This window comes from Lepidochelys olivacea (genome assembly GCF_965140295.1).
Source record: "Lepidochelys olivacea isolate rLepOli2 genome assembly, chromosome: 15".
In the NCBI taxonomy this organism is placed as follows: Eukaryota; Metazoa; Chordata; order Testudines; family Cheloniidae; genus Lepidochelys; species Lepidochelys olivacea.
Window position 1 is genome coordinate 15,588,024 of NC_140425.1, and position 20,007 is coordinate 15,608,030.

General features: G+C 41.5%; 1 protein-coding gene across 4 annotated transcripts; it reads right to left on the minus strand.

The window, feature by feature from the left end:
* Positions 1 to 1,913: 1,913 nt before the first annotated feature.
* LOC311531680 (solute carrier family 2, facilitated glucose transporter member 11-like) lies at positions 1,914 to 19,894 on the minus strand. Of its 4 annotated transcripts, none has more exons than XM_084649281.1 (12): positions 19,799 to 19,894; positions 16,047 to 16,145; positions 13,024 to 13,184; positions 10,964 to 11,088; positions 10,343 to 10,472; positions 9,593 to 9,741; positions 8,900 to 9,087; positions 7,894 to 8,004; positions 5,380 to 5,481; positions 3,376 to 3,451; positions 2,596 to 2,693; positions 1,914 to 2,189 (listed from the first exon to the last, which is right to left on the minus strand). In XM_084649281.1, exons 1-12 carry the CDS (start codon positions 19,820 to 19,822, stop codon positions 1,983 to 1,985), a joined length of 1,470 nt encoding a protein of 489 aa, XP_084505407.1. In that variant the 5' UTR covers positions 19,823 to 19,894; the 3' UTR covers positions 1,914 to 1,982. The 4 variants fall into 4 exon arrangements, with proteins under 4 accessions (XP_084505407.1, XP_084505406.1, XP_084505409.1 ...); XM_084649280.1 differs by having other exon boundaries at positions 2,566 to 2,693; XM_084649283.1 differs by lacking the exons at positions 13,024 to 13,184; positions 16,047 to 16,145 and having other exon boundaries at positions 2,566 to 2,693; positions 19,799 to 19,878.
* Between the last annotated feature and the right edge of the window lie 113 nt (positions 19,895 to 20,007).

Consider the following 20,007-nt stretch of genomic DNA (forward strand, 5'->3'; position numbering starts at 1 on the left):
TGTAGCCGGTGTCACATGATATTTACATGCCAGATGTGCTAAAGATTCATATGTCCCTTCATGCTTCAACCACCACTGAAGAGAACATGCGTCCACGCTGACAACGGGTTCTGCCTGATAATGATCTAAAGCAGAGCAGACAGACACATGTTCATTTTCATCATCTGAGTCAGATGCCTCCAGCAGAAGGTTGATTTTCTTTTTTGTGGTTCGGGTTCTGTAGTTTCTGCATCTGAGTGTTGCTCTTTTAAGACTTCTGAAAGCATGTTCCACACCTCATCCCTCTCAGATTTTGGACAGCACTTCAGATTCTTAAAATTGTGGGTCGAGTGCTGTAGCTATTTTTAGAAATCTCACATTGGTACCTTCTTTGTGTTTTGTCAAATCTGCTGTGAAAGTGTTCCTAAAACGAACATGTGCTGGGTCATCATCCGAGACCCTATAACATGAATTATATGGCAGAATGCAGGTAAAACAGAACAGGAGACCTACAGTTTGCCAACAAGAAGTTCAGTCTCAAATTTAATTAATGCATTATTTTTTTTAACGAGCATCATCAGCATGGAAGTATGTCCTCTGGAATGGTGGCCGAAGCATGAAGGGGCATACAAATGTTTAGCATATCCTGCATGTAAATACCTTGCAACACCAGCTACAAAAGTGCCACCCGAACGCCTGTTCTCACTTTCAGGTGATATTGTATATAAGAAGCAGGCAGCAGTATCTCCTGTAAATGTAAACAAACTTGTTTGTCTTAGCGATTGGCTGAACGAGAAGTAGGACTGAGTGGACTTATAGTTTATAGCTCTAAAGTTTTACATGGTTTGTTTAGTTTTTGAGTGCAGTTATATAACAAAAAAAATCTACATTTGTAAGTTACACTTTCATGATAAAGAGATTGCACTACAGTACTTGTATGAGGTGAACTGAAAAATATCATTTCTTTTGTTTATCATTTTTACAGTGCAAATATTTGTAATAAAAATAATATAAAGTGAGCACTGTACACTTTGTATTCTGTGTTGTAATAGAAATCTATTTATTTGAAAAGGTAGAAAAACATCCAAAAATACTTTATAAATTTCCATTGGTATTCTATTGTTTAACAGTGCAATTAATCGCAATTAATTTTTTAATCGTGATTAATTTTTTCTAGTTAATCGACTGAGTTAACTGCCATTAATCAACAGCCTAAGTTTTTAGTAAACATCCAAAATAAATTCCAAAGTGAAATCCATGTACACTCACTTTCTTTTCCAATATCTTCAGATTGGGCTATGGGAGACAAATGACTCCATAGATCTGGAGAGAATCATACCCAGCATCATGTTAAAAGGCATCATTTCTGGAATACATATATCATTTTATTATAGTAAATATGGGAATAAACTTTTGTTATATGTGAAGGTACAAAGATAACTACTAAGCAAAGATTTATGAGAATTGTGCCCATTTTTATTGGAGATGCTGCATGTAGGAGAGGGAGGAAAATGTATCTCTTATGGAACTATCCCAAAGTCAAGATACCCGACTTCCATGTCTTTTTGGTCAAATACAGGATTTTATGGTTTGTCCTCTCCCTCTTTACTATATAGAAATTAATTAGACTAATTAACACACATACTTTTAAGTCCCATTTCTTTGCAATGGTTGCAGCGGAAGGGGACTTGCAATAAAACTGACCAGTTTAGTTATGCCTGAGTGCTCATACCTTCCAGTTCTGGGAAGCGTCTTTGTTAATTACTAAAACCCTCCTGATACAGAGTTGTATTAGGAGATGGGCACCATGTGTGAAGTTACTGCCTGTGAGCATGAAAAACAAAGACCCAAATATAAAATGGGACGACTAGGAACAAGAGGTGAGATAGGTGTGAATTATTTTTCAAATAAGATTTTATTAAAAAACAGTCTGTTAGTACATTCAGCTTCCAATTTGATCTTGACAGTGCATTTTGTCAATGAAATCTGACTCTGCTGGCCAGTCAGAACTTGGTGCAGAAGGTGTGTTCTGCAGGGGAATTCTTCCCTGCAGTCAGTAAAAGTTTCTTCCCAAAATATATTGTGCTGAACATCTCTGTGATTTCCATGATCGACTTCCCCTTTGTCTCTGGAAGGAGCAGGTAGGAAAAAATCCCTGAGATGACAAGAACGCCCACAAAGATGAGAAAGGAGAAGGGACCGAGGGCCTCCTGAAGACAAAAATAAAAGAGAAAAAGATGAACAAATCCTCTTCTGACACTTACTTTCTTAGATCCTTGAAGGTTGCTTTGCTTCTCCGGAATGAGGAAAAAAGTTCAGTCTAAAGAAGAAATGTTTCTTTACATTTTTAATATATGTATAAGACAGCAGAGGGTGGTTGACGATTGGGCCAGCTCACACCCTTCACCTCAAGACTATGTATGCCACCTCTGCTACACAGCAGGCCTCTGCAGAACAGGGACTTTGAGATGGGTTCAGAACATTGATCGCCTACTTGTAATGTACTTGCTATGCCTTGCTGCCTAGGACAGCCATAAAAGGTGGTTTAAATTGGGAGCATTGAAGAAGAAATCCAAATTGAATTACCACAGTGAAGGGGAATATCATCCCAATTACCATGAGGCCCATCCAGCCAATGGTCCCAGCAATCACAAAGGCAGATGATCGGGCTGACTGGTTGAAGATTTCCATCAGGACAGATGTGACTGCCCCAGCTGAAGAAGCAATGTGAAAAAGTAGCAAAGAAATTTATGTGGGGTTTTCCCCTAGGAACTTTGGTCACCTCTTTTCCCCAAAATGAAAAAATGCAAATTCATACAATTCATATTTAGGAGCAACATCTGGTCAAGCAGAACCCCAAAGAGTGAGAATTTGTGCCCACCTCCTGGCACATGTGCAGAGTTCCTGCTTCTAATGGGGGCTAGTACGAAGACAGGTTGTCAAGGCACTCCTATACCATGGCTATGGCTATGATATGAAAACCCGAATAAAAATCAGTGACCTACAAGGCTGATATTTTATATCTAAGGTTCCAATAACAAAACATAGCCATTTGTCAGGGACCTAGAATTAGCTTTGGTCCCAAGTGAGAACCAAAACCCCAGCAGGGAGTTGTAAGCTGGTTCTGGCATTGCCATAGTATCTGATTCAGTCTGAAATTAAGAAAGGATAAAGGAATGCTAAGAGAAGGAACTGAACATCCCATCAGTTAACAATCCTGAATGGAGCTGGGGTTTTACTTGTGAGTTGAGGATGTTGTAGGATTCTGCTTCACTCCCTTCTCTATGAAGATGTATTTACAAAGTCTAGTTCCATTTCCAAATACCCATCCATATTAATGTGTTCATATAGTGTGGTCCATAGATTTCCCATCATCACCTAAGTTGATGTACTCACATGGTCCAATTCCATAGGCGATAATGAACAAGAATATGAGAATAACACTGCAGGAGGCCATCCAGGAGAACTGATTCTAGACAGAAAGCAATGAGGAGAGAAAGGGGGAATTAATATGGTGGTAAAATAACATGCTCATTACTTTCTACTATCTGGTTTAGTGATTGCCAAGAGTCTGCTTTATATATGGGGAGTAAAATCACTTGTATCAAGGGGTGGGATGGACGACAGTTTAGCAGCTGAGGGAAGGGACAAAAGAGATTCAGGAGCTTAAGTGTGTGGATGCTTTGCACTGGGGGAAAAAGATTTTCAGCAGCTTAGATGATCGCTGGGCAGCTGTCACAGCCACATGTAAGTGGAGAGGAGCATGAGGGGTGCTGCTGAATGAGAAAGGAGACCGCAGGAATGATCATTGCAAAGATTTTGACAACAGCAAGGCAAGATACACCCACTGGAGACTGTGTGAGGGGTTAGATAGTAAGAAGGTTGGAGAGAGACTAAATCAGGGCACCTTGCTCGTGGGACAGTTACTTGACAGCGGGAATGTGGATAGTGCTGGTTTAGGAGGAGGCAGTACAGAGACCCCTCCAGGTGAGGACAAGGATGAAGGCCTCATAGAAGGAGCCATGAGTATTCATGTAACATTCAGCCCTGCATTTGTGTAAGCAGAGTCAGGATGAGCTCAACCCTGACATCTGGTGGTGAGGTGTGGCAAGTTGTGGAAAAGAACTTCAGGGACCGATCTCATTTGCACAGGCACACCCACCCCGCCTAGAGTGAGGCCATAGCTGCCCAAATGGTCACTTTGGCTGCTGTGGGATCCCCATTGTCTCTGTTATTGGGGCAGGAAGAATAAATTGTTATTACCCTGATTATGGGAATCAAGGACAGTGGAACTGTACTTGGCCTTTTGTTATGATGGAGGGACTCGCCAGGCAAGGGACATGGGTTCCAAAACTCTGTGAATGGAGAGAGGCTGGGAACAGGTATTAATACTTGGTGGCATGGGCCCCCTGGTGAGGGCCTTACATGCTAATTGCACTTCCTCCTCTCTCCACTGTGGAATATCAGAGCTAATTTTGATTCCATTAGGAGTCTAGTTACAGGCTGCTGAGCTGAATTCACTTTGGGCTAATGGTGCACCAGCACTGAGGCTCCCCTACTACGAGCTGAAATCACAAAAGAGCTAAACTGACTAAGAGCTGAAATCACTGAGTGTTGTGTTAAGTAGTGGGGGAGCCTCAAGATATATGGTGGAGCAGTTTGCGGGACGGCGAGCAGAGCGGAGCGAAGGGTGGAGCAGAGCAGTTTGTTGGATGCCTAGAGCAGCTCATGGGGTGGCTGGCAGAGTGGAGCCCCATGGAGAGGTGGGGCCATCAGATTTGGACCACGTAAGGTGCCCCTTAACCCCCCCCCATCTCCACCCAGGTTGGGAGGTAAAACTCTGCAGATAAACTTTTGAACTCTGGGGCTGCCCTGACCAGGGACAGAGACTTTTGAGTTGTTGGACTTTTGGGACTTTGGATGATTTTGGGTTGCTGGACTCAAGAGCTAAAGGGAAAGGACATGCCCCAATTTGCTTGGGATGGGTTTTTGCTCATGGGTTGTGTTATGAATCCTGTTGGTGGTGTTTCCCCAACATAATGCCACATTGTTTCTCTCTGTTATTACAAGGCTTTTTGCTACACTCAGACTATGTGCTTGAGAGAGGGGAAGAATTGCCTCTTGGAGGCGCCCAGCGGGGGTGGTATATATTTGTCCCAGGTCACTGGGTGGGGGCTCAAGCCGGTTTGCATTGTGTTATTGGAATGGAACCCCTAGATACTGAACCCGGCCCTTGTTGCTGCCAACTCTGACAGGCAGAAGGGTTACATTTGTTAGAGTGCAAAACTAAGGTCTCCCACCAAATGTCACCATGGGGACCAGGCTTAATTTGAGAATAACATAAACAGCAGTTTTTGTGGAAGTGGGAACAGGTCCCCTCAAAAAGAAAAGCTTCCTTACCTGCAGTGAGAGAGCTGTGACTAGGAATGCCATCATCCCTGCCATCAACCCATAACCACCCCATAACAGCATCCGCCTGCCAAACCGGTCAATGATGAAGCTCTGAGGATCAGAAAACACATTGACATTACTGCAAGCATGGGAAATTCCAACCTCCACTCCCCCAGGAAATTTGACTTTCATTCTCTCTTGCTGTCTCCTTCATTCCTTTTCCTCTCAAGAGTACCGAAATAGGTGTAACTGTGAAACGTTTGTTAGCCCTGTGATCAAGCAAAGCACTGCTAGGTGCTAGCCTGATGAACTCTGTGGGCGTTTCAGAGCAGCATTTATAATGGAGACTGCTCTTTGGGGCCAGAAAGGACAGCTTGTATTTCTGGGATGATTCTGCTTCCCTCAGCCCCTCACTTTCCTAGAAAGTCAAACTCTTCCATTTGAATGTATTTCATTTAGAGCCATGGGGATATTATTCTACATTATTTGTGGTCCCATCTATTTAATTAGATGTTAATATGCCAGCTATCTGTAGCCTTGGTTTAGTATCCCATGCAGAGTCTGAATCTGGTGTGTGCATCTCCGCTATAGCAATTGTAATGGTCTTCACTGAAAATTCTCCTGAAATAGACGTGCGTGCCTCTTTTTATGTGTGTTTAAAAACAAAAATGACAAATCATAAGTTTTATAAGGTTCTCTCTCAGCTGTGTTAGTTCCTTCCCTCGTATCATTGATAAAGGTGAAATTATTATATTATGGCCATGGTTGTCAATGGATCCCAAAGATCTATGCAAAGATGGGTGAAGCAGATTGGAGGCTGAAGTTCTGTGGCTACTCTAATTTCAGAAAAACTCCGGTAGGCAGAGTGAATACCACAGTTAACATCCTTTCCCTTGCAAAAAAATATTATAGGGATTTTAGTACCACAGCTGTTCAGGGGTTCCATGTTGCATCTTATTTAGAGGATGGCAGCATATCTCCAACAGTGCAGTGAGTCACTAGCACCATGCTGTGCCATTTGATCAGTTCTGACTCTGAGTGAACCCCTACTGAACCCCATCACTTTCTGCAGCACTGTGACATTTTCCCAGGTATTTTCCATTCAAGGAATGACTCCCCTACACCCTATTTAGTTAATGAGTTACCATGAGGTTATATCCCAAGGTTGCAGACAGCCTCTATACCTGACAGACCATCACATAGATTTTCTGGGTGTTATGTATAAAATTGCACCCTGAAAGTCAGATTTTCAAAAGTGAATCAACCATTTCACGTAGCTGCTGCAGTCTGCCACTATCTTGACATAAAGTGGCATTTTTCCCCTCTGTCTTTCCCACTTCTTCTGCTATATCTGATCTCTCGCACAGCTATTACCTGTATATAAACATTATTATCAATGGGAGCATGACGTAAACTCCTTTTAAAAATAATCATAAGTCTTGATTTTTAAAAGAAATTGTGGACCATGACCACCCCCTTCCACCCCCCGCAAAAAAGATGGGAAGTAATCTGAGGGGTAGTGGGGAGGTGTCAGGGTTCTAGTCTTTCACCAGCACCCCATTGGGATGTTGACAGAATTGTATCCATTTCTCCGGGTTCAGGCACTCATTAGCATTCTGAAAGAGATGGATTCTCAGCCTTCCAGCCAAGTTGTCTGGATGCTTACCCCTTTCAAAGTCCCAGGGAACAAACAAACAACTTAGGAGCAGCAAAGAAAACAAAGGAAAAGGAAATATACAGACAATCCCATTTGGCCACTGGCCTCTCTCCCTTCAGAAGGGCCCTGGGCAGGCTGTAATGTAGCTCAACATCCGCTGGTTCGCTAGCAGAATAGATAGATTACAGCCCCCTTTGACTCTGCGGACTTGGGCATTCTTTTAGGCAAGGGTGTAGATTCTGGTCTCTGCCAGGACTCTCCCTGGGAGCTAGGAAGCTCAACACTCTGCTCTTCTCAGAGCTGCCTACCAATGAGGTCTGGTCTACACTTCAAAATTAAACCGACCTAGCTATGTTGCTCAGGGCTTTGAAAAATTGTGTGCCCTGAGTGCTGTAGTTAGTACAACCTAACTCCCGGTGTAGACACTGCTAGTTCAATGGACAAATTCTTCTGTTGACCTAGCTATCATCTCTCGGAGGGATGGATTAACTGCATTGACGGAAAAACTTCTGTCAATGTAGGAAGCATCTACATTGTGACTCAATAGCGGCACAGCTGCAGTGACGTAGCTGTGCCACTGTAGTGTAGACATGCCCTGAGCAAAGCTTCCCCCATCTTAAACTTCTCTTCCAAGTCTCAAAATGACTCGCAGGTGTGGTGAGGTGGAGCCACTTCAGTCCGGAGAAACTCCTTAGCCCCTTCCTGTTGCAGGGGTTATGTTGTCTTTCACAGTTTCATATGGTGGGGTAGTGGTCACACAAAAAGATTCTTCAGTTCATGTATCGAAAGAGCAGTTCGTTTTAAGACGGAACTGGCTCAAAACACATTTCCCTTCACCCTCCAAACCCAAGTCAGGTCTGACTTACACACAGGATGTTAGAGAAGAATTCACAGATCCCAACTCCTAATGCTATATATGGAATAAGGTCTTCATCCAACCTGGCTGCGCGGAACACTTCAAAGGTATAAAAGTAGATCTGGAAAATGCAGTGAAAAGGAATTTTAACAATGAAGTGTAATCAAGGTATGTGAGATGTGCTTGTGCAGCAGCATTCAGATTTCAATCCTTCACCAGTACAGTATCACCACGTGGGTTTTTATTGGGGGTCAGGAGAGGAAACAGAGGGGCTTGGATTTCTATTTCAAAGAAAGAGGAGCTGAGGCAACTGTTTGAAATCTGAAATTCGAGGGTCTATTAGGGATTAATGAAAGGGTTTTGGGGGTCAAGAAAAGAATGGAACTGAAAGAAGCATTGTGTTAGGAGAAAGGAGGGAGTAAATAAGGGAACTGGGAGAAGGAGCTGGTTGGAGCTAGGAGAAGGAGCTGGTTGGAGTCAGGAGAAGAGGAATGGTACTGGGCAGGGGACATGAGAAAGAGAAACGTTCTTAGGGCCCTTGCTGTCTGGTTTGGCAGAGGCTGGTAGAAGGAGATCCCTTGATACCACACAGAATGAAGGGTAGATGGCAATATGCATCTGCTACTAGCAGACAGGAACTTAACTGAGACCCAAATCTGTACAAAGAGTTCTCAAGGTCCTTAGACGGAGAGAGTGAGCTTGTACAGCCATCTGTCCTAGAGAAAGAGCTTCTAGTGAGAACAGAAAGGAAATCAATGGGACAATACCCTTTCAGGGAACATTAACATCCACTGTGCTGGACCTATTGTATACACAGACAAGTGTTCACTTTAGAGTGCTGAGAAGCCCGGTAGTGTTAATGCCAGTGAATGTTACCACTTGACTTACTGCAGTGAACTCTCTATGAGGAGGAGAAAAGAGGATCAAGAGGAAGAAACAAGTAGGAACTGTGGCTCTGTAATGTTCTCCATGCTACCTAATAACAGTTCTGAGGTTGGAATTGAGGAATACTCAACTGCACTCAAGCCACACAGCTGTATACTCATCGTAAGGAGAATCATTATATACAACTGCCAACGCAAGGCTGGTTCTTTCATCACTTCCAGGACACTCATGGTTTTGTTGCTTTTCATTGCTGCCTTCTCCTTCATCATGTCATCAAACTCTGCTTGATGATCCCCTTCACCCCAGAGCTCCTTCATGGCTATGGAGGAAAAATAGCCAAGCATAATTATTAGTACCATTGTTTTTTATTTATAACACTGTAGTGCCTGGCAGACGTATCCATCAGCTGATCCAGCCACTCATCTCCATCATTCAATTGGCTAATGAATTAGTGATTAGATTATTCAGTAATCATTCAGTAATCATTCATAATTCAGTCCATCTATTGATCCATTAGTCACTGATTGATGACATCAATCAGATATGGCTTAATGGAACACACTATATTACACATTGCTATTAGCTGGTAGTTGTCTGTCTCTTGTTTGTGTAATACAGTAATATTTTAGAGGGTGATCTTGAATAACTACAAATTAGTAATTTTTGTCTACACCAATATCAGTACAAGATCCTTGTTGATTAGAATTCTTAAGAAAGATCATTGGTGGATGATGGGAAACTCGGTTCCATCTAACAGACTGACCCCTTCAATGGCTATCAATATAATAAATCAGAGATTTGGAGAAGGGCTTGTCCCATTTTACCTTTCAAACAACCTTCAGTGTCTTCCTTTTGCATCAAAAGGTAGGGTGGGGACTCAGGGAAGAATGGCAAAGAGACCAGCTGGACAAATGCTGCAATTCCACATATGGCCAATAGCAAAGGCCACAAGGATTCGGTTCCTAAAAACACTCTGTAGAGAACATATAAAATATATTTACAGTTTAATAAAATAAAATAACTTTGTTTTCTGGAGGAAAAAGTGGACCAACAAATGCTATATGCAGATGGAAATGGAGAGGATAAATTGAAAGTAAATTTGGACAACTCGAAAGGAAAATAGCTAAGTAAGTGCCTTAGTTCTATAGATTGTTCTGAGATTTTCCCCATTATTAAAAAATAAAAATTCAGTGGCGTTTGTTAATCCATGCAACTGCTGTTGAGACCAATGCTGCAATTCTACATAAGACCGAAGAATTCAGATCCTCAGTCTTTGTGAGTTACAACGATAGTAACTTTAGCAACTTCTTTTTTGTGTGGTAAGTAGAGAAACTGACACACTATGCACAGACAATGGGAAAAATGGATGAAAAGAAAAAATATTTAGGCTGCGTGGTCCCAAGATAAGTGCATATATTCTGCCTGGAGAAAGGTAGGAGCCTAGGACTTGGGAGACAAGTGTTTGATTCTGTGCTCTGACACAGATGCATTGTGAGGATAAGTATATTAAAGATTGTGGTGTGCTCACATACTGGGGTGATGAGGCCATGTAAGTATGTAAAATAGACACGTACCTTAATCCCATAATTTGCCCTAAAACTTTTCCTAGTGTCAAAAACACAAGAGCATTGGTGTTTGCAAATCCACGCAGCTTCTTCGGTGAAATTTCTCCTAGGTATTGACTATGTGCGTTCAAACATACACCTTGAATGACGAGAAGAAATAGGAAAGTTATATTTATAGAAAGAAAAATTATGTTTTTTTTTTCAAATCACATTCCGCCAAACTGTAGCACTCTCCTTTTTTTGAATTGTTTAAGTATTATCTGCAATACGTCATCAAAATGGAAAATTACATCTTCTAGAACAAAACGTTTAATAAATCACTATTCCCATTACCAAATTTTTTTTTCAGTTGAGTCCTTGTGGAAGTAGATGGTGTTTTGCTGTATTTTATTATTGCACAGTCCAGCCCCAGCTGGCTTAATATGCAGGAGAACTGCTTGAGCTGCACCATCCTATAGATGTATGCAGCCTGCTTCCTCTGATGCTGGGTGTGGCCTGGCCCCCACCTCCTCTCTAAACCTTCCTGCTCTACCTGGGGTGCTGTGCTCCCTGAGGAGCTCTGAGAGGGAGTGGTCCCTATCTTCTCCCAAGCGAATAACCTGTGTACATACAGTAGTGGTGAGGTCCTACCTGCACTGATGCCATAGAGGAAGCGTCCAATCAGAATCATCTCAAAAGACTTGGCAGTCTTACTGAAGCCCATGTGCAAGGCAGCTACCATTATGAGCATATTGTTGCACAACAGACATTTCTTTCTGTAGCAGCAAATGAAATACAGATGTGAATCAGGTTTTCCCATAAATATCTCCTCTGTCACTTTGAATAAATGGACTCCTGTTATCCAGTGAATGTACAGACCAAGCCATGGCTGTTCTTAAAAACCAATGCTTTGGGGTGTAGCAATTTCTGTTAGGTAGTGACATGAGAGACACCAAAGGGGAGCACTCCACTGAGGTTATAGTGGATTCCTGAAGAGAGAAGTGCTGAGAGAAAATAGTTAAACAGTATTCATTGCTCCCTTTCTAGGATCCTATATCCCATCAAAAATATTGCACCTATCCCAAAACAGAGAAGGAAAAAGTCAGCTTTGTAAAAGCCAAATTAAACGGCCATATTAAACAAGGGAGAATTAGAGTTTCATTCTCTCTTTGGGGCAGCAGAAGAGGAGTGAGCTTTGTTTACATTTTCTGAAGCACCAAATATATTCACAGAAGTAAGAACTTGAAAGTTTTTTTTAAAGTACCCAAGCAATTAAAAACAAAAAGGCTTCTGCTTCAGGCAATCTATCACAACCTCAGAAAATATCTTTTTACCCGTGGGCAATATTTTACAGCTGTTGCCCCAGGAAATAAATATTTGCGTACTAGAGAATCTCCTGAGAATAGAGCTCAAATAAAATTTCAGTGAAAAGATATATGTTTACGTGTTACATTGAATAATTATGAAATGATTAATACATAATTATGAAAAGAACAATAAGGAAATAGTAACAATTGTGTATTTGTATCAGTCTAATTTACATATGATTATTTATTCTTATAATAGTCTGTTTTTTTCACTTTCATCAGCAGAGTGCTTTAAGAATTCCCACATTCACTATCCTATATTTCTCCCAAGAAAGAGTGTGTTTCAGTGGCAATTTTATTGGACAGATATTAAAATAATGTTTAGCCCCTCCTCACTGCCTGTTGGAAAGAAATTGTATATCCAATCAACCATAGTGGAAATGTGCTTATATATCTTTAAGGGATGAGACAGTTTGTTAACCTTCGGAACTCTGTGTTCTTGTTTAAGGATACTTGAAAACTTTGTGTTCTGAAGGCTTGGAGATTGGGTAGGGCAACTTGGTCTGGATTTTATAGAGACTTTCGGGCAGCTTAAAGTAGAGATAGCTCTAGGATGGTGGCGGAAAAGATAGGTTGGGGAGGGTCAAGTGGAGGCGTGTGTTCAAGGGAGTTGGTTGGAGAGGGGACCAGCAGGTGGAGGAAAGGTTGAGTGGAAGCATATAGTGTGAGTGTGTGAAGTGGACCAAAAGCTGAGAAGGGGATACTATTGCGCACATCTTTGGTTTTTTGAAAGGGGTCTGCAGCTGGTATATTTACTATTGCAGGGAATAAAGAATCATTAATTTAGCCCTGGTAGGTAAGTAAATGGGGAAATTATTTTCAAATATTTTGTTAGTGTGTGTGTATCTATATCCGTCTCTATCTTTGTAATTTTAAGTCTGTTTCCTCTCAGGGGTTCTACCAAGGGAGGCACCTTCACTTTCCACAAGAGGCTCTCTAGTTGTTTTGCCTGTGGAGACTGCAACAGGGAGGAACTAAATTAATCCATCTCCTGACTGCCCTGGCCACACACTCTTCTCAGTGAGAGAAGAGTTGTGCAGCTGTAACCTCGCCATGGACTTTAGACTGCTGGGGGTCCTGCACGCTGCTTCACACTGACTGAAGCTGGTGAAAAATGGGTGAATTTATTTTATATTCCATAAGCGCTCAGTCCTAGTCCTTTGTAGTTTTGCAACTGACTTGAATGAGACCAAGTTTTAGCCTTTAATGATGTAGGAACTTAAAACAGTTTTTCTTTTTTGTTTATTTAAAAATAATTTTGTTCCCTTTTCAGTAAAATGTTTTTCAGCGTTAAATTAACTAATACAATTCCTCATTAGTGAGCTGTTCAGAAAAGATACGTACTTTCCATATTTCACAAACAGGTATCCACTACACAGACACCCCAGTAGTCCCCCTACACAGTAGATAGACACAATGAGGGACCACAGCAATGTGATGGTCTCCTGATGGAGAGGAGAGCCATATCGCTCCAGCCAGGTTTTGTTGATAAACCTCTTAATGTGCTGAGAAGGAAAAGGGGATTTGCATTAACAGTAATTATGACTCCAAAGCATTATTCACAATCATACTTCATTATATTTAAAGCTGGCTTTGGTTTCAACCAATAGTTACTATTTAAAGAATGACAACATGAGACTTACTTGCAAATAAAAGTTTAGGAAAAGCCCACATACCCACATTTCTTGTTGTTATCAATCTGTATCTCTGAAAATCAGTTTTGAATTGCTATATATTAATTTCACAATGGGGGAATAATGGGGTGGTGCTAAAAACTGGTGGTATTATACACATCTGCAGTAGAATTAAGTGGTGATGTCAGAAATGCTGTTTATTGTTTTTAATTAAGAACCTAAGACTGGCCCTACTGAGTCGGACCGAAGGTCCATCCAGCCCAGTATCCTGTCTACCGACAGTGGCCAATGCCAGGTGCCCCAGAGGGAGTGAACTTAACAGGTAATGATCAAGTGATCTCTCGCCTGCCAAGCAGAGGCTAGGGACACCATTCCTTACCCATCCTGGGTAATAGCCATTAATGGACTTAACCTCCATGAATTTATCCAGTTCTCTTTTAAACCTTGTTATAGTCCCAGCCTTCACAACCTCCTCAGGCAAGGAGTTCCACAGGTTGACTGTGCGCTGAGTGAAGAAGAACTTCCTTTTATTTGTTTTAAACCTGCTGTCCATTAATTTCATTTGGTGGCCCCTAGTTCTTATGTTATGGGAACAAGTAAATAACTTTTCCTTATTCACTTTCTCCACACCACTCATGATTTTATATACCTCTGTCATATCCTCCCTTAGTCTCCTCTTTTCCAAGCTAAAAAATCCTAACCTCTTTAATCTCTCCTCACATGGGACCCGTTCTAAACCCCTAATCGTTTTAGTTGCCCTTTTCTGAACCTTTTCTAATGCCAGTATATCTTTGTACAGATGTGGTCCCCTCATCTCAAAACAGTATTCAAGATGTGGGCATACCATGGATTTATATAAGGGCAATAAAATATTCTCCATCTTATTTTCTATCCATCTTATAATGATTCCTATCATCCCGTTTGCTTTTTTGACTGCCGCTGCGCACTGCGTGGACGACTTCAGAGATCTATCCACGATGACTCCACATCTTTCTCCTGATTAGTTGTAGCTAAATTAGCCCCCATCATATTGTATGTATAGTTGGGGTTATTTTTTCCAATGTGCATTACTTTACATTTGTCCACATTAAATTTCATTTGCCATTTTGTTGCCCAATCACTTAGTTTTGGTGAGATCTTTTTGAAGTTCTTCACAGTCTGCTTTGGTCTTAACTATCTTGAGCAGTTTAGTATCATCTGCAAACTTTGCCACCTCGCTGTTTACCCCTTTCTCCAGATCATTTATGAATAGGTTGAATAGGATTGGTCCTAGGACTGACCCTTGGGGAACACCGCTAGTTACCCCTCTCCATTCTGAAAATTTACCATTTATTCCTACCCCTTGTTCCCTGTCTTTTAACCGGTTTCAGAGTAACAGCCGTGTTAGTCTGTATTCGCAAAAAGAAAAGGAGGACTTGTGGCACCTTAGAGACTAACCAATTTATTTGAGCATGAGCTTTCGTGAGCTACACTTCCGATGAAGTGAGCTGTAGCTCACGAAAGCTCATGCTCAAATAAATTGGTTAGTCTCTAAGGTGCCACAAGTACTCCTTTTCTTTTTGTCTTTTAACCAGTTCTCAATCCATGAGAGGATCTTCCCTCTTATCCCATGACAACTTAATTTACATAAGAGCCTTTGGTGAGGGACCTTGTCAAAGGCTTTCTGGAAATCTAAGTACATGATGGCCACTGGATCCCCCTTGTCCACATTAACATTTTGATCAAATTTATTGCTTTCAAAAACAAAAGACTAGTAGTATGTGAGCTTCCCCAGTAAATTCTGATAGTACACCTACTCCTTGACATGATGGTCTTATTAATTAGTTAATATTATTACAGTCAAGGGCTTCTCTCTTAAGCAAAGATTGCCGCAAATTGTGCCATTTTTTGATGGCTGTATGATGCAATAACCAAACTTGTTTTCACACATAATCTAGACCATCTTTGAATCCAAGTGTTGAGAGAGGAAAGGCTACTGCACAAATTAACTGCACAATCTCATCCACTGAAACTTGGCGTGTAAAATGTTGTGTACATTTCCACCCTCAAATGTTGGGTCCTGTTATCAATTCCTTTTAAACGTCCGTGTTCTTAAGTGTAGGTGATGGGAACAATGGGAGGAAGGCCAAAGGACGTTTCGAGGGTTGAAACCTCAACCACAGCACCACGTCTTAACCTTGATGTATACCCTTTACGTTCATCAAGTTTATAGTTCACAAACAACCCTTACTACCCAGTCCATGGAGTGTGATTTAAGGGACTACAAAGATACTTCAAAATGAAGAAGACAGTAGCAGAGAGGGATTTACCAAGAATCCTCTTCCTAAATCCCTCAATTCAGCAATAGACTACACAGGGAATAGTATCAGAGGGGTAGCCATGTTAGTCTGTATCCACGAAAACAACGAGGAGTCCGGTGGCACCTTAAAGACTAACAGATTTATTTGGGCATAAGCTTTCGTGGGTAAAAACCCACTTCATAGAGCTCATTTCCCAATGTCCTCAGCCTTTTAAAATGCTACTGGAATGCTATCTGTGGAGTGAAGGTCTGTCCTTTATCCAGACTCTCATCTTACTCTTTCTTACTGTACAGAATGGGAATGGAAAGAGCTGGGAACAGTCTCAATAGAAACACTTAATGAATTATTTGAAGGACAAGGAGCATCCTCAAGCTAGGACCCAGTCCCATGCACATTCAACCAAAGAGGCATCTTTGATTAAGAATTTGCTTACCACAGAAGGGTAGTTGATCACAGAAAGGTGAAAACCTGGTAAGAGGTTTCCACCAATTCCCAGCACAAGCATCATTTGAAATAGCCTCCGATACTGAATCTACAAAAAGATGATAAAACACACACTCAGTGTATGGTGAGATCCATGTATCTACAGCTCTCCCTTTCCAGAACATGTCTTATTCATTACAGACACTTCTAGCTATCGAAACCTTTTCACAGTTTGCAAGGTTCCAGCCTCAAAGGGTGTTATCGACCATTCAAAGATGCCCCCCATCCCAGCCAAGTGGTCAGAGAGAACCAACATTCGCTTGGAGTCTCCTAATCTAAAGAGACAAGACAAAGACAGACCCACTACTATTCACTACATGGGAAGGACCATTGCATTCAGGATGATAGAACTGACAATGTGTCAATGAACATGCTGTCCAAATGGCTATTAATGATACTGGGGTGTGTGAAACTGCGGCATGTCATCCCCTCTTATCCCATGTTACCTGTTTTATTTCTACAAAGGGAGAACTTTTATTCTTTACCACCTTTGTCAAAACAATATTTCAGGGTAAAGAAGGTTTTTTCATATTAGGCTTACTACACTGAGGCCATGTCTACACTTCCACTTATGTTGGCAAAACTTACGTTGCTCAGGGGTGTGAAAAAAACACACTCCTGAGTGACAGAAGTTTCGCCGGCATAAGTGGTAGTGTGCACAGTGCTATGTCGGTGGGAGAGCTTCTCCTGCTGACATAGCTACCACGTATCATTGAGGTGGTTTTCTTTATGTCAACAGGAGAGCTCTTGGCCATCAACATAGAACGGCTACATGAGCAATCCTACAGCACTGCAGCTGCATCAGTACAAATGGGCCACTGTAAGCTCACTAGTATAGACATGGCCTGAGAGAATTGCTAGTCTTCGGATTGTCACTACCTCTGGGCCATGAGAGAACCCTGACGCCCCAGGCGAGTTTGTTTTCATTCTGCCGAATACTTTGGGAAGGACCGCTGGCAGTGCTATGCTCTGTCTTTGCTCCTGGAACAACCTGGAGACAATAAAGAAGTGCTCCTTCTTCTGTTGGCCATCCCAATGCAACCACAGAGCTGAGAGAACTGTAAACTAACTATAACTTTAACAATTAGAACTATAACTCTCTGTCTTTCTCTACACACACACAATGAGAGACAACACAGACAGCATTTTTTTCATTCTGAAAATCTAACTATCTTTCTTTTAACTGACGGTTTCACTGGTTCCTTAAACTCACTTGACTAGGGTCAACTTTTTTTTTAGCTCTATGGATGAATAGTACTATGTAAGAGCTAATTGTTAGTATTTACTATTATGTGCTTCCCAGATCAGTACAGTATATTGTGTCCTAACAAACTCTCATAATTTTTTTATGTTTATTGACAAATTTAATGTGGTTTCCTTTGTATTTCACCTCCTCATTGTATTTTGCACACAGCCTGGAAGGATCCAACCCCAGGTACTGAAGGAATTAGCTGAAGAAATTTCTGCAAATATTTGCAAACTCATGGATGGCAGGAGAGGTCCCGGAAGCTGGGAAAGGGCTAACGTGGGGCCCATCTTTAAAAAGGAGGAAAAGGAGGAACTGGGGAACTAGAGACCAGTCAGCCTGACTTCGATACCTGGGGAAGCTCCTAGAGCAATGTCTAAAATATTCAGTGTGCAAATACCTGGAGGATGAAGGGTGATCACCAGCAGCCAGCCTGGATTGACTAAGAACAAATCTTGGCAAACCAGCTTGATTTTGTTTTTTGACAGGGTAACTGGTTTGGTGGATCGGGGGAATGGGGTGGATACAATATACCTGGACTTCAGCAAGGCTTTTGACACAATCTCACATTACATTCTGATAAGTAATCTGGAAAAATGTGAACTCGGCTCAACTACCATTAAGAGGATACATAATTGGTTAAACAACTGCAGGTAAAGAGAACTATTAAAAGGAATTATGTCAGATTGGAGGGAGGTCTCAAGTGGGATTCCATAAGGATATGTTCTGGGTGTGGTGTTGTTTAACATCTTTACTTTATGAATAACCTGGATGTAGGAATAGAGAACTTACTGATCAGATTTGCAGATGACCCAAAGTTAGGGGGATTGCCAACACTTTGGAGTATAGAGCTAAAGTTCAGAGAGATCTTGATAAAGTGGAGAACTGGGCTATAGATAGCATAATGAAATTCAGCAAAGACAAATGTAAGGTGCTACACTTAGGGAATTAAAACTAAATGAACAAATACAAAATGGTGGATAACTGGCTTGGCAGCAGCATAACTGTGAAGGATCTGGGAGTTCTGGTGGATCACAACCTCAACATGAGTGAGCAATTCAATCCTGTTGCAAAAAAAAAAGCAAAAGAAGAAAAAAAATCAAATGCCGTTTTAGATTGCATTAACCAAAGCATAGCATGCAAGTCATGGGAGGTGATAGTACTGATCTACTCAGCACTGATTAGGTCTCAGCTGGAGTCCAATTTTGGTCACCAATGTATAGAAAAGTGTAGAGAAACTGGAAAGGATCCAGAGGCAAGCGACAAAGATGATTGAAGGGATGGAGTGCAAACCATATGAGCAAAGCTTTGCTGGGGGAACTTGGTATGTTTATTTGGGAAAAAAAGAGATTAAGGGAAGACATTATAGAAGTCTTCAAATAGTTGAATAGCTGCCATAAAAAAGATGGAGAAAAGTTGTTCTCTCTTGCCACAGAGAACAGGACAAGAGGCAATGGGTTCAAACTACAGCATAGCAGATTTAGATTAAATCTCAGGAAAAACTTCCTAGCTGTAAGAACAGTAGGACAATGGAACGGACTGCCTAGGGAGGTTGTGGAAGCTTCTTCACGGAAGGTTTTCAAAAGGAGGCTGGAGCCATCTGTCATGGATGGTTTAGACACAACAAATCCTGGATCTTGGCAGAGGGTTAGACTAGATGACCCTTGTGGTCTCTTCTAACCCTATGGTTCTATGATTCTATAACCCTTATTATGTCAGCATTGCTAATCATGGGACTTCAAAAGTTTACAAAACAGAGCTTTAAAAAACCCCATGAGATTGTTATGAAAATAATGAGACTCTATAATAAATGTGATGGGTTTTTTGTGTCTATCTTATTATTTTATTATTATTTATTATTGGGGAAGTCCCCCTCTCTCAATGAGGAGGAAGAATGTTCTCATACAGGTGCTAATGCATTTTGAGATGGATTTTCACACACCAGTTCAAATCTCTGTCCTGTTCATGGGGCTTGGTTTTTCCTGCTTTCCCACATCACCTCGCAGGCCTGCAAACAGCTTTCTCTCATTTATACTTGTATATTTTTAGGCAATGTTGCCTCCTCCTGAGCCCCTCAGAGCGGAAGCAAAGGCACAAGTGTCTCCCCACAAACCCTTTCTGCTGTATTTCTTCTTCCTCCCTTGCTGTGCTTCCAACTGTCCCAGCACCTCGAGGTAATCCTCCTTTACCAGTAGTGCCTCCCTACCTTTGTTAAAGGGGTATTGCCCCCAAAATTGTTTTTTTTTCCTCTGTCCATCGGAATCACTGCCAAATAGACCATTCTGTATCCCCTTGTTGTAGTCTTTATAACTATATCACACTGTTTTAAAGATTGTTTAATGAAAATGTACAGTACCTTCTCCGGCATTGGCAGTGGTGGGTAGGAAGTGGAAGACAGATCCTTCCTATTATTAATATCTGATGTGATAAAAAAAAAAAAAAACCAGGGAACTCACCAGGTCTGACAGGTAGCTGGCCATTTCCTATTGAAAGCTCGGCTGTTTGGAATCACTGGCAGGACCCTGTCAGATGGGTGATCTGCTTTCTAAGCTTTTTCACCCAGGCATGTTACTTAAGTAATGAGGAGCTGGGATCATGGGACTGAAGTTAAATTTTTACTTTCTACGTTTTCAGTGAATTATGTTGTTTTTAGTCATTGGACAGG